Below are 13,391 nucleotides of genomic sequence, written 5' to 3'. Positions count from 1 at the left end.
ATAGTACAAACCGGTTTTCTTGGTAGTATCGTATTAAATCAAAAACAACCTTAGCCACCTAAATTTATCATTATTTGATTATTTTCTTCACTTTTACATAAAGGCTACAACCATATTTATTATCATTAATGAAACTTGTTACAAAGTTTACTTATATTTTCCGATGATTCTCAAAATCAAGCGACCAAAAAACTAAAATAAAACCTGTGTAAACTAATAGTTTCTCATCATCTGCCTCCTACTATACCTCTTACCTCTAAACCTAACCTAGCTTTCTCAGTCGTAGAACCAGAGGTCACAGCTGCGATTGGGAACCTGATTGGTTTCAACATTACGGCCAATGACCCTGTGCTTGGTGCAATTATTGGTGAGAAAGCTGGTATACAATGAATTTTCTATCCATCAACGTTAGGGGCATTGGGGAGGATTACAAGGTGAATTGGGTTAGAAGGCTTCGTTCACAACACCGGGTATCTTTTCTTGCGGTTCAGGAAACTCAAATTTTAGATGCGGAAAACATTGATGTGGCTGCTTGCTGGGGTAACCAAGATGTGGATTTTGTGAGGTTAAACGCCACAGGACGTTCTGGGGGCCTGATCAACATGTGGGATAAAAGGGTATTTATGCAGGTGGAATCCATTTATTCTCGAAATTACATAATCACGAAAGGAAACTGGTCTGGAATTCAAGAACCATTATACTTTGCAAACATTTACGGTCCGCATCCGATACATGAAAAGGCTACACTTTGGGCGGAACTTTTACAACTTAAACAAACTAAAGGCGGCATTTGGATAATGATGGGAGACTTCAATGTGGTACGGAGACCGGATGAAAGATTCAATTCAGTATTTTGCTCAAGATCTGCAAGGGATTTTAATAACTTCATTCACGATTGTGGCCTCATTGATGTTAAGATGGGGGGACACCGGTTCACGTATTTCAGAAACGAGGACCTTAAACTAGCTAAACTGGACAGATTTCTGGTATGTCCCTCCTTTATTGACCTGAATCCCACACTTTCAGTGACAGCTCTGCCAAAAGAAATATCTGATCATTGTCCGATCCTTCTCTCTACGACATGGTGTGATTTCGGTCCCCCTCCCTTCAAAATGTTCAACTCTTGGCTGTCACGGGATGGATTTGAACAGATTTTCATATCGGCGTGGAACAACTTTGTAGGATTTGGCACACCGGACCAATACCTAAATGCCAAATTGAAACGTGTCAAGGAGGCATTAAAAGAATGGAGAAGAACTGATTATTTGAAGGAAGAAATGAAGATCAAGAAAATTAAAGATCTAGTTGATAAACTAGATACATAGGCTGAATCACGGGCGCTCACCAACGAAGAAATTGACATTAGAAGGACGGGATACAAAGATATAGTTGAAAAGGAAAAAAGACTGGTCATGGACGCTAAACAAAAATCAAAAATAAGATGGGCGGTTGATGGCGATGAAAATTCAAGGCTATTTCATGGTTTCATTAACAACAACAAGAGAAAGAATTGTATCAATGGGTTGATTATCAACGGAGAATGGTGCAGCGATCCCATCAAGATTAAGGAAGAGGCTTTCAGGTTCTTTCAATCAAAATTCCAGGAAGCATGGCCGAGCACACCGAAATTTCAAAGCAACCTCTTCAACAAAATCTCACTGATTGATAAGTCGAATCTTGAAATGCCTATAACTCTTCAGGAAATAAAAGACGTTGTGTGGGCCTGCGGGAACGATAAATCCCCTGGTCCTGATGGATTTACTTTTAAATTCATAAAAAAATATTGGGACATTCTGCTGGGAGATATTGCATCAGTGGTGAAACACTTTGAAAGGCACGGAAAAATCGACCCATCTTGCAACTCATCTTTCATTTCTCTTATTCCCAAAATTAAAGATCCACAACAACTAAACGACTATCGACCAATAAGCTTGATTGGCTGCATTTACAAGATAATTGCAAAAATTCTTGCAGTGAGATTGAAACAGGTCATGGGGTGCTGTATAGACGAGGTTCAAACAGCTTATGTGGCAGAAAGAAACATATTGGATGGTCCGCTTCTTGTTAAAGAAATCTGTTCTTGGTCCAAAAAAACTAAAAGGAAAGTCCTGCTGTTTAAAGTAGATTTCAACAAAGCCTTTGACTGCGTTAACTGGGAATTTTTAGACAACAATCTATCACAAATAGGATTTGGTGGAAAATGGCGGATGTGGATTAACGGATGCCTGACCTCCTCGAAAGCTTCGGTCTTGATCAACGGAACTCCAACTGACGAGTTTACCACTTCAAAGGGTGTTCGACAGGGAGATCCCTTATCCCCGTTCCTATTCATAACAGCGATGGAAGGCTTAAGTGTGGCAATGAAAGAAGCATGTGCAAAGGGTGTTTTTCAGGGTCTACAACTACCGAATGGGGGTCCTGTTATTTCGCATCTCCTCTATGCTGATGACGCATTATTCATTGGGGAATGGTCGGAGCACAATGTAAAGAACCTTGCTAGGATACTAAGGTGTTTTCATGCGTCCTCGGGGCTCAAAGTAAACTTCAACAAATCCCGGGTTTTTGGTGTCGGGGTCGCGAAAGAAGAGGTGGCTCGAATGGCCAGTCCGCTTGGTTGCGAACCTTCTACACTCCCCTTCAATTACTTGGGAGTACCCGTCGGAGCGAATATGCGCCTCAAAAAACATTGGCAACCAGTGATCGATAGGTTTCAAGATAAACTCTTACAATGGAAAGCAAAATCTCTTTCATTTGGTGGCAGACTAACTTTAATCAAGTCGGTTCTAAGTAATTTGCCAACCTATTTCATGTCTCTGTTTGTGGCACCTACAGGAGTCATCGAAAATCTGGAAAGAATCAGACGTAGATTTTTATGGGGAGGCTCGGTGGATCATGCGAAGATACATTGGATATCATGGGATAAGATAATTCCAAGCAAAGAAACAGGTGGGCTTGGCGTAGGATCATTAAATGCGTTCAACACAGCCTTGATAGTCAAATGGTGGTGGAGGTTCAGAAAGGATCCAGGATCTATATGGGCCAAAGCAATTACAAGTATGCACAAACTACAGGGTAAACCGGATCACGTTTTTTCTCTAAAAACTTTACCGGGAGTGTGGAACAACATAACTTGATCGCAAAAAGAACTGAATAAATTGGGGATATTGGTTGATATGGTGCTGGAAAAAAAATCCACTTCGGATGGTCACACATGGACATGCCCATTAACTCAAGATGGTGACTACAAGGTAAAAGCTATGAGGAATAGATTGGACAAATCCGGCCCGATGGACATTAGGAGGTTTGAATGGCCAAAAGAAGTACCCATCAAAGTCACAACATTCGTATGGAGAGCTAAACAGGGACGTATACCAACATCGGTGGCCATCTCCAATAGGGGTATAACAGTAAACTCAATAATTTGTTCTCAATGTGGCGAAAAGGAGGAGACGACGGATCATGTATTGGTTGAATGCACATTTGCTAAATCTGTCATGAAATGGATCTTAAAATGGTGTCAGGTACCCTTTGCAGACCTTACGACAGTACATGATTTTATAGATTATGCGTCAAACTGGGGCAATTGCCCGAAAAAAAAAGCGAAGATTATTGGGGATTTGTTATGGATACTTATGGAGTATTTGGAAGGCAAGAAATGACAGATTATTCAACAACACGAGGATGCAACCAACAAAAGTGGCGGATATCATCATATCTACAATGTATACGTGGGTCAAATACAGGGGGAAAACAGAGGCGATTAGTTGGGCGGACTGGTATACTAATCCTTTTATAGGGTTGTAGCTATCTTTTTTTTGCGTTTGTTTCTTTTACTTGTTGTATCTCCTAGCTCCTTGCTGGGTTGTTCACCATGTTTTTCTTTAATATATATGCCTCTTATTTGCCGGTTCAAAAAAAAAAAACTAATTCTTCGTAATTAATAAGGGTATATACAAATTGTCTCACTAAAATAAAATAATTACAAATGACTTTCTCATAAATCATGGAGCCATAAAATACCATAAACAATTTAAGTTTTGGCGTTGAAAACTCTTTAAGTTTAAAAAATAATTTCAGTTTATTTTAACAGTCTGCATACCCTAAAAAACAATTTTTTTTTTGCAGACTAACATTTGATCGATCTATTCTTTGTAGATATGGTCTGCATATGACAATCTGTATTCCTTTTAATTTTTAAAAAACAATAGCATCTAACACATCTTTGATCCTATTTAAGAAACAAAAAATTTGATGTTTTGTGACCCAGTGCTAATGGGTTGGGCTAAACATATACCTAAACCCTACTTTTACTCATACCCTTTAGATTAGAGGTGCACAACCCAATTTTTTTGAAACTTGATATGTTAGATAACAAGTTAAAACTAGTTTGATCGAGTCAAACAAGTTAAAACTAGTTTGGCCATGTATCGGTTTAATTGGATCAAACATAGATCGGTTTTCCATTGTAATATTAGTTGGTTTGATTGGTTTAGCTTTCCTTTTAATTTGTACTTTGTAACTCTTGCTAACGTCTTGCTAGATTTTTGGTTTTAATGAATCCGCTGTTAAAAGAAAAAAAATCTTATTTATTATTGCTTTTACTCTTTGTTAATGATGACCGTGGTTGGTTTATATGAAATATAATTTACAAGGGCATCAATTTGTGATGGGTTATAAATGATTAAAGTGTAGAAAATAAGCCACATACCACCAACTATAAGTGGAGGTTATTGTGTATTGTGCACTTAAAACCTTCATAATAATTATTTGACTATCCAATAGAAACGGAAGAAAATACATTTTTTTCAATTTTTATTTGAGCCTTCAGAAAAAAAAAATAACGTGTTAAAATATTAAAAATCAGTTTGTCTATTAACAAATCCAATAGGATATAAAGCAAGAGTTATTAAATTTTCTAGAATTTTGTGTTTGCAACTTCTATAGATCACAGAAAAACGAGTTGTATTTTTTTTAAACAAATCAAAATAGAGGTTTTAGTAGCCTCAAGAATAGTACATGTGGTTTGTAACTTTTTGATAGGTTTAGTGAAAGATTTTTTTAATCTATCTTTATTGGCTTTGACCCCTCCCCTGTTATTATCATTTTTTTTATTAAAATAGTATTTTTTTTTTTTATATGAACCCAACGATTTGACGACCATATTAAACAACCTTGAGGTCTGCTCTAGGAAGGGAAAACAAGATGGGATAATTGGGCAGCTTCTTCCTTTTACTTGACATCGATCATATGGAAAATTTAATTTGGTTTTTAAACTGGCTGCAATTTCCCTCATTCTCAGTATTGCCTTATCATAGATATTAGGAACTACATCAACTCAACATGAAAGATGAATTTATTCATGGTCATTTGCAGGAAACCATATGCATCCACAAACTCCCATGATTTCGAGATGACAAATTCCCTACTCAGGTGTGTTAACTTAAGTGTGCCCTCTATGGTATAAAACAAGCCCTGAGAACAATGACAAGTTTAGAATAGAAAACTACATGGTTCTCTAACAGGTTCAACCAAACCAATACAAGTATGATTTTGAAAACCAGGCCGGTTCGACCAGTTGAACCGGGAATGAGCCAGGTTACCGTTTTAAAAAAAAACAAATACGGAACCAATTTAGAATAAAAAGACGCCCCAACAAATCGGCTTTTAACTCATTGGTCAAGTCATAGCTGTCAAACAGAAATGCACTTCAAAGTTTTATCTCATCTTGTTATTTATAAGATATCATCTCTCACATATTTCATTTAGTTGGTCCACGTGAGACTAACTATAGGTGGTAAATATATGCTTCTAAATCAAATTAATCTTTCAAAAATGCCCCTTCTTTTAACTAATAATTTTTTTTGTCTAGCACAAGGTAGGTCCTTTAATTCTTTTAAAGTAGGTACAATTTTTTTAGGTATATAATTTCCACTAAATGTTGAAATTTTAAGAGGGTCAAAGGACCCACCTTCCTATATACTAAACTCGTAGCTTGGTACCAATGGTTTGCTACTTTTATTGCTTCTCGCAAAGCAAATCAAATAATTGTTCGTTTGTCTTTCAAAAAGGAAACAAGTAACATTTCAAAAATACGAATAAAAATTTCATTTTTAAAATCACCAAATTCACATAGTATTTGTTCCAAAACTCATCATTGTAAAATGTATTATAATGATCAGAGTAAAATAACAATCATCAACGCAGAAAATCATCAGGGGGAATGCTTGTGCAGTCAAGTCGGACCCTTCCCTTTGGAACTAGAAGTATCTGAAAATGTTCAAACTACAAAACCGTAAACACAAAACTTAGTGAGTTCCCAAAAATATCAAATACCATACATACATTTCCATGACTACCCTCATGGTCTTACATACAAGTGTCATGGGCTACCCTTATGGTCTTTCCTCGTATTGTCATGGGATACCCTCATGGTCTTATATACAAGTGTCATGGGCTACCCACATGGTTTTTCCTCGCACTGCCATGGGCTACCCCCACGGTTTTATATACAAGTGTCATGGGCTACCTGTTGGGTGACAACAAAACAAGTTAAGCACTTCAGACAAATATCAAAAACAAACTTCGGTGAACTCACAAAACTTCTGAAAAAACGTAAATCAAAAGAACACGATATTTAACGTGGTTCGGTCAAGGTAACCTATGTTCACGGGCGAACGAGAGAGAGATGGGGGGGAGAGAGAGAGAGAGAGAGAGAGAGAGAGAGAGAAAGAGAGAGGATTTTATTAACTTTCTGGAACTATTACAAGCACTCAAAATTGTATCTCACTTTGAGCTCTCACAGAAAATTAGCAATTTACAATGATGGGGGTATGAGCCTATTTATACTTGAGGGATCAGACCTAAAACCCTAATGGACCAAGCCCATTGGCCTATAGGCCCATGAATGGTGACAACCAATCATATTCCGCCATGCATCATCTTCTGTAACATTCTTCCATGTATACAACCCATGAGCATCAACAACACAAAATGGACCACCTTGACCGTAGTGGAGCATCATGATGCACAAGTGGCGCATCAAGAACACTAATGGTCCAACATCCATCATGGTGCCACAACATGGTGTAAACCTTGAGCAATACCAACTTCTAAGCATCTTTGAACGATCTTGAGCATCATAGAGGACTTCATAACATACTTGGCTCACCAGGGATACCATGGCTCATCAAGGAACCAAAATGACCCATCTTGCACCATGATGGCGCAACATGTGCAAGGATGGCGCAACAGTCTTCAAGTGTGGCGCAAGAACTTCTAGGTTGGAGCAACATTACCACCTTGGAGCAACAAGAACTTGCTTGGCGCAATAGTATACTCCATGGCGCAAGAGGAAACCCCATGGCGTAAGAGAGATACCTCATGGCGCAAGAGGGAGCAGGATGGCGCAAAAAGGAATGCTTATGGCGCAACAGCACCCTTCTTGGCCCATCCCTTTATCAGATGGCACAACAAGGTCCCCTTGTTTCTCCATATCACTCCCAAGTGCTCCAAACCTCTTCCAGGTGCTCCAACCCCCCTTTATATGATATGTTCCTTTGGCACTTGATCCGTTCCTTTTTCAGACGATCCATTCCCTTCTCATATGATCCATTCCTTTGTCACATGCTCCATGAACCCCAAGTGCTCCATTTTGATATACGTGCTCCATGTTGGACAAGACTTCATACCCCAATACTACCCCATGGTCTTCCATACAAATGTCACGGGCTACCCCCCGGTCTTCCATGATAGTATCACAAAGACAACTACCATCCTACATGGTATAGTGAGAAGTCATACCTTGCAGACAAGGTCAACAACTACCAACTCTCACAGAGAAAAACAGGTGCTAAACACCACCTAAAAATTCATACAAGGTGAACCCTTAGTCCACCTTCTAAAACTAGCAAATTGACCAAAAGTCAGCCAAGTCAAAAAGTCAACGGTCAAAGTCAACTTCAGCGAGTCACCACGTCGTGGGCTCCTACTAGCCACATCATGGTAGAATAAAGACAAAACAATTGGCTTGCTCCCCAGTCGCCATGTCATGACAGTAAAGATGTCACCTCGTGAGGACTAGGTCTCAACAACTTAATGGATTAATCCATTTTCCATCCATTCCATGAGCTCCAAAGCTTAGATTTGATTCTTCCCAATGTCTTGATGGATAAAGTTTCCAACTTTATCCATTAAGGAAAATTTATCCATCAAGACATCCCAATAAGCCAAGGTCTCTAAACCTAGGTTCTTAATGGCAACTTAAGGCATGAAGTCAACAATTAAGCACTTAATCCTTAAAGTCTCAAGTCCATAACTTCCAAAAAAGTTTTCCTACTCCTAAACTACCATAAAAATCAGTGCTTTATGGGAATGCATGTCCCTTCCAAACTAGGTTAAAATCAAGGAAGAAGAGAGCTTAAACTTGTATATGAGACCAAATACCCCAATGAACCATAGATCTGGAATATATAACACTAGAAGGACCTCAAAGATCCATGAAGTTGCCAACTTTATGCAATCCCTTCCTTCAAACTCTCACAACATGAAGAATAAGGGACAAGGAACCAAGATCTAAGAGCATGCAACCTAAAGTTTGAATCTTGAACACTTGCAAAGTTCCAAAAATGTACTTGTTGATGATGATGAGGCTGGCTAGATGAAATAATGCACCAAATGAGCTTCATTCTCCTTCAAGATGCCACGAACACCACAAAATTCTTCAAAAACTCAATGATGGAGGCTATATCTGATTAGGGTTAGAAAGGAAGGTGTTGGAAGTTGAGGGTGAGCAAACCCTAGCTCACATTTTCCTTATATAGGGCCTAAAGCCCGAAAAATTAGGGTTTTACCCTCAGACGGGTGCCACGACGTGATGGAAAAGATTTCACGTCGTGAGGCATAAAATTCATCTACGATCTTTCTTGGCCATGCCACGTCGTGAGGGCACCTATCCCACGTCGTAGCAAATAAAACTTCATAAATAGTTTGAATTAATTATACCTGGAATTTCGGATGTTACAACTCTCCCCCACTTTAATCAGACTTCGTCCTCAAAGTCCGCTGCTACAAATAGCTATGGGTAATGCTCCTTCATCTCCTCCTTGGGTTCCCATGTCTACTCTGAACCCTTCCAATGTTGTTATTGCACCTTCACCAAGCCTACTACCTTGTTGTGCAAGGTCTTCATCTTCTTGTTAAGAACCACAATCGGTCTCTCTACAAAATTCAAGCGCTCATCAACTCGAATGTCGTCCAAAGGAACCACTGCGAAATCATCAACTAAACACTTCCACAGTTGAGAGACATGGAAAGTGTTATGAATCTGACTAAGCTTACCAGTGTAACACCCGATTCCTGGTACGTATTTAAATTAAGTAACTTCATGTTTTGCATTGGGACTCGACGAGTTGGACGCCCAACTCGTGGAGTAGACTCGACTTTTGATCGGGAGGATAAGTGACCTACTCGACGAGTCGGGAGACCGACTCGACGAGTAGGGTTGTCTGGACAAAACCCTAATATTTGGGGTTTTCACCCTATTTAAACAACTTATCTTGTCTCAACCCAGCCTCCATCGTCCCTCCCAACCCAGAGAAACCCTAACTCGAAACCCTAAGCCTTTGTTGAAGTGTTCTTGAGCTTTTTGGTGCCTTTTGTGTGTATTTAAAGTTGGAGAAGGAGAAGGAAGCCTGGGAGATCAAAAGAGAGCAAGTAGATCCAGAAGTTTTGGCACATTTCCTGCTCATTTGAGGTATAAGCTGATACCTAGGCTATTCATTACTTAGATCTTGATTTGGGGCTATCTTCTACCTTTTTCTAGGCTTTAGTGAAGCTATACTCGGATTTGTTGGATTAGGTGTCTAAGCCCATAACTATAATTGGTATGTACTTGACCCGAGAGTCAGGGGCGGACGCATGAATTAGTAGTAGGGGTTGCACAAATTTTTTTTCCGGTCAAACATAATATAAAACATTAAAAATAAAATCCGGTCAAACATAATATAAAACATCTAATACAATTTTTTTTCTGGTTAAACATAATATAACAACGATCTATTAGAATTTAAATTTGTCCTCTTCGTGCAGACATCTTTTGAAACCGCTCCATTACTTTTTCATTCTTAACTTTCGCAAGTGCTTCGGTCTCGACATTACAAAGCAATGCGTCGTTCAAAAATTCATCGCCAATTTTGTTACGCAAGTCGGTCTTCAAGAGCTTCATCTTTGAAAAACATATTTCTACACTTGCGTTTGCTACGGGTAATATGAAAGCCAACTTTAAAAGCTTATAAACCAAAGGATAAGACTGATGCTTCCCCGTACTAACCATCAAACGAGAAAGGGCGGTAATTCCTTTCAAACTAGTGAAGCGCTCATCTTTGATGCAAGAGTGATAAAATATCTCAAGTTGTCCTTCAAGGTCTATCATATCTGAATCATCAAAGTCATACTTGTATAACTTACCCAACTTCAATAACTTTGATTTGTCAAATTGTGCAAATGAATCACAAGGGCTCAAAGCACCCATGTATTCTAGTAATTGGGTGCTTGTTTCACTAAATCGATCCCGATATTTTGTAAGTTGCATATCTACCACCGTGTTGAAGATTTCAAGCTCAAAATGAAACCTATTAGTCTTTGTAGTCCTACATTTTCTCGCACCAATATACGACTCTTCCATATCTAAAGTATCAATTTCGTGTGTTTGACAAAAAGATGATACTTTTGGCAAAATGCTAGCAAACCCTATGTTTCTAAAAGATTGCAATGCCTCCATTGTCCCTCTAACCATCGAAACCGCTTCTAAAATGTCTAGATCTTTTCTTTGAAGTTGCTTTGACAATGTACCCGTGAGGTGTAAAATGTCATACATCATATGTAAGTAAAACACGAACTAATATGATTTAAAATATGCTAAGATTCCAGATGCTTGTTGACGGTTTGCCAATGACCCTCCCTCCTTTTTCACAAAATCTAAAACTACAAGAACATCCGCAAACAACTTCATCAAACTTGTAAGTGTGTTGAAATGTGAACCCTATCTTGTTTCTCCCGCTCAAACAAGTGTTGTCTCTTGATTTAACCCTCTTCCGGTTTCAAGTTCACCACTACACAAGCCTTTTTGCACCCTTTCTCTTACTTGCTCTCGTAGTAAGTCTTTTCTTTTACACGAGGCACAAACAACATTAACCACCAACGAAATTTGCTCAAAAAAGTCACTAACACCATCATGCTTCTTTGCTACAGCCACAACTACTAATTGAAGTTGGTGTGCAAAGCAATGTACATAAAAAGTCGTGTCATTCTCTTGTAATATCAAAGCTTTCAAACCATTGAATTCCCCCGCATATTGCTAGCCCCATCGTAACCTTGTCCTCTTATCTATTAAAATTTAAAACAATTAATATATATATATGTATATATATATATATATATATATATATATATATATATATATATTAAATTAAATTAAATTGAAATAACAAAAAAGTAAAGAATAAATTACCTGGCTAAAACTCAACTTATTACTTGTAAGTACTTCATTTATGGCGTTTTTGAGTGTCAAAGAAGCTGTATCCTTCACATGCACTAGTCCTATGAATCTTTCTTTCACAAAGCCAAGACTATCGACATAACGCAAAACAATAGCCATTTGTTCCTTTTTTGAAACATCACTAGATTCATCAACTAGTAAAGCAAAAACATCTTGAATAATCTCTTCACGAATACTCAAAAGTACTTCTTGTGCAAAACATTGCACAAGTTCTTTTTGAATTTTAGGGGAAATAAGTTGATTGTTTTTAGGAGCATTTTCTAAAGTATTGTTGAAAATATCTTCACTAGTCTCTCGAATGGCTTTTAACACTTCAATGTAAAGCCCTCTATTTTCCGAGTTAACCGACTCGTCATGACCACGAAACGGTAAACCGGTTTTCAATAAAAGTCTAACAACAATAATAGAAACACGTAATCGAGCTTTATATTTATGGTCATCTGCTTCGGTTTGCCTCCTCAAGACTACATTAATAGTTTGTTTTTCCGTCATTAAAAACTCACACTTTTCTTTTGCTTTGTTGTGAAAACTATCAACACCACCCACAAGAGTCCGAAATGCATCTTTTTTATTCCAAGTATCAAAACCTTGGGAAACAAATGCATATCTCCCTCCTTTTTGTCCCATGAGGTCCCTACACAAATAGCAATATAAACAATATGCACTATTCTTTTTCACACTATATTCCAACCAATCAAAGTCATCAAACCATGAAGGAACGAATCTTCTAAATCTATCACCTATTTTTTTTAGGAAACTTATGTCCCCTTACTTGACACGGTCCTTGAAGCAAATATGCTCTTCTTACATCATCTCTTATATTTGGTTTGTAACTTGTAATCAATGGCCTATCCGCCGGGTCATTTGGAAGATCTTTCAAGTCAACATTATCATTAGGTTGGTTAGAGCATGGTGTTTGTGGAGTTGCATTAGAAACCGAAGGGATTGATTGATTAGTGATTGCTGTTTGTGGAGTTGCATTAGGATTAGAAACGGAAGGGATTGATTGATTGGTGATTGGTATTTGGGAACATTCTTCACCACTTTCATTAGGATTAGGTCTTTGTCTTTTGGTAAAAAAAAACCACTTAGTTTAACCTATAAAAGCATAACAATTACACCTAATCAAACAATGACTTCAATAAAAACAAGTTGTTTTCACCTAATCAAACAATAAATTCAATAAAAACATAACAATTAGTCAATTACACCTAATCAAACAATGACTTCAATAAAACAAGTTGCTTTCACCTAATCAAACAATAAATTCAATAAAACATAAAAATTACACCTAATCAAACAATGACTTCAATAAAACAAGTTGCTTTCACCTAATTAAACAATAAATTCAATAAAACATATCAATTTCACCTAATCAAACAATCAATTCAATAAAAAACATAGCTATTGCACCTAAGCAAACAATATAACTTCAATAAAACAAATCAATTTCACCCAAGTCAATCAATAACTTCAAAAAAACATATCAATTTCAAATATCTAAATGAATTGGTAGTAGAACTTACTTGTTTCATTGTAGTGTAGGGCTTTGAAGTTTGAACTTTGGAGTGGATTTTGTTATTTGTTAACCAATAAACCAAAACAGTAGAAATTCAAAAAAATACAGAAAAAGGGTCAATACTTGCTTTAGGAAGTCGAGTAGAACTTCAAGTCTTCAAGAGAATTGTTGAAATCGATCAAGGATTGTGATCGATCCAACAATGAAATCGATCAAGGATGAACGATTGTGAGTCACGAGTCTGCCAAGGCACGATCGAAGGTCGAATTGTCGATTGGTCGAAGGATTTTTGGACGCAAATCAGGAAGTCGAGTAGTC

At 37.7% G+C, this 13,391-nt stretch overlaps 4 protein-coding genes across 4 annotated transcripts; 2 read left to right on the top strand and 2 right to left on the bottom strand.

Annotated features, from left to right (window-relative positions):
- Window positions 1-386: 386 nt before the first annotated feature.
- Window positions 387-1,325, top strand: LOC145158315 (uncharacterized). Its single transcript, XM_079077231.1, has one exon. It carries the CDS (start codon window positions 387-389, stop codon window positions 1,323-1,325), a length of 939 nt encoding a protein of 312 aa, XP_078933357.1.
- A 1,848-nt stretch (window positions 1,326-3,173) lies between these two features.
- Window positions 3,174-3,659, top strand: LOC145158314 (uncharacterized). The gene has a single exon (XM_079077230.1). It carries the CDS (start codon window positions 3,174-3,176, stop codon window positions 3,657-3,659), a length of 486 nt encoding a protein of 161 aa, XP_078933356.1.
- Window positions 3,660-10,063: 6,404 nt separating this feature from the next.
- Window positions 10,064-10,873, bottom strand: LOC145158313 (uncharacterized). The gene has a single exon (XM_079077228.1). The coding sequence runs from the start codon at window positions 10,871-10,873 to the stop codon at window positions 10,064-10,066; it is 810 nt and encodes a 269-aa protein (XP_078933354.1).
- A 183-nt stretch (window positions 10,874-11,056) lies between these two features.
- On the bottom strand, window positions 11,057-13,089 carry LOC145158312 (uncharacterized). Its single transcript, XM_079077227.1, has 7 exons — window positions 13,081-13,089; window positions 12,856-12,885; window positions 12,793-12,805; window positions 12,704-12,716; window positions 12,295-12,621; window positions 11,507-12,188; window positions 11,057-11,353 (listed from the first exon to the last, which is right to left on the bottom strand). The coding sequence occupies exons 1-7, from the start codon at window positions 13,087-13,089 to the stop codon at window positions 11,057-11,059; spliced, it is 1,371 nt and encodes a 456-aa protein (XP_078933353.1).
- Window positions 13,090-13,391: the final 302 nt, after the last annotated feature.

Source organism: Lactuca virosa, chromosome 2 (genome assembly GCF_052849685.1).
Source record: "Lactuca virosa cultivar CGN04683 chromosome 2, Lactuca_virosa_CGN04683_v6, whole genome shotgun sequence".
Classification (NCBI taxonomy): domain Eukaryota; kingdom Viridiplantae; phylum Streptophyta; class Magnoliopsida; order Asterales; family Asteraceae; genus Lactuca; species Lactuca virosa.
Note: the sequence above shows the minus strand (reverse complement) of the source record. Positions and strands in the feature narration are given on the sequence as shown.

Bases quoted from the DNA above. Each gene is read 5' to 3' on its own strand.
- LOC145158315 (XM_079077231.1), top strand. From the start codon at position 387: ATGAATTTTCTATCCATCAACGTTAGGGGCATTGGGGAGGATTACAAG.
- LOC145158314 (XM_079077230.1), top strand. From the start codon at position 3,174: ATGGTGCTGGAAAAAAAATCCACTTCGGATGGTCACACATGGACATGC.
- LOC145158313 (XM_079077228.1), bottom strand. From the start codon at position 10,873: ATGTATGACATTTTACACCTCACGGGTACATTGTCAAAGCAACTTCAA.
- LOC145158312 (XM_079077227.1), bottom strand. The intron at 12,189-12,294 runs GTGATAGATTTA...CTATTTGTGTAG, and splicing joins AAGTTTCCTAAAAAAAATAG to GGACCTCATGGGACAAAAAG. The intron at 11,354-11,506 runs GTAATTTATTCT...CGATGGGGCTAG, and splicing joins ATAAGTTGAGTTTTAGCCAG to CAATATGCGGGGGAATTCAA.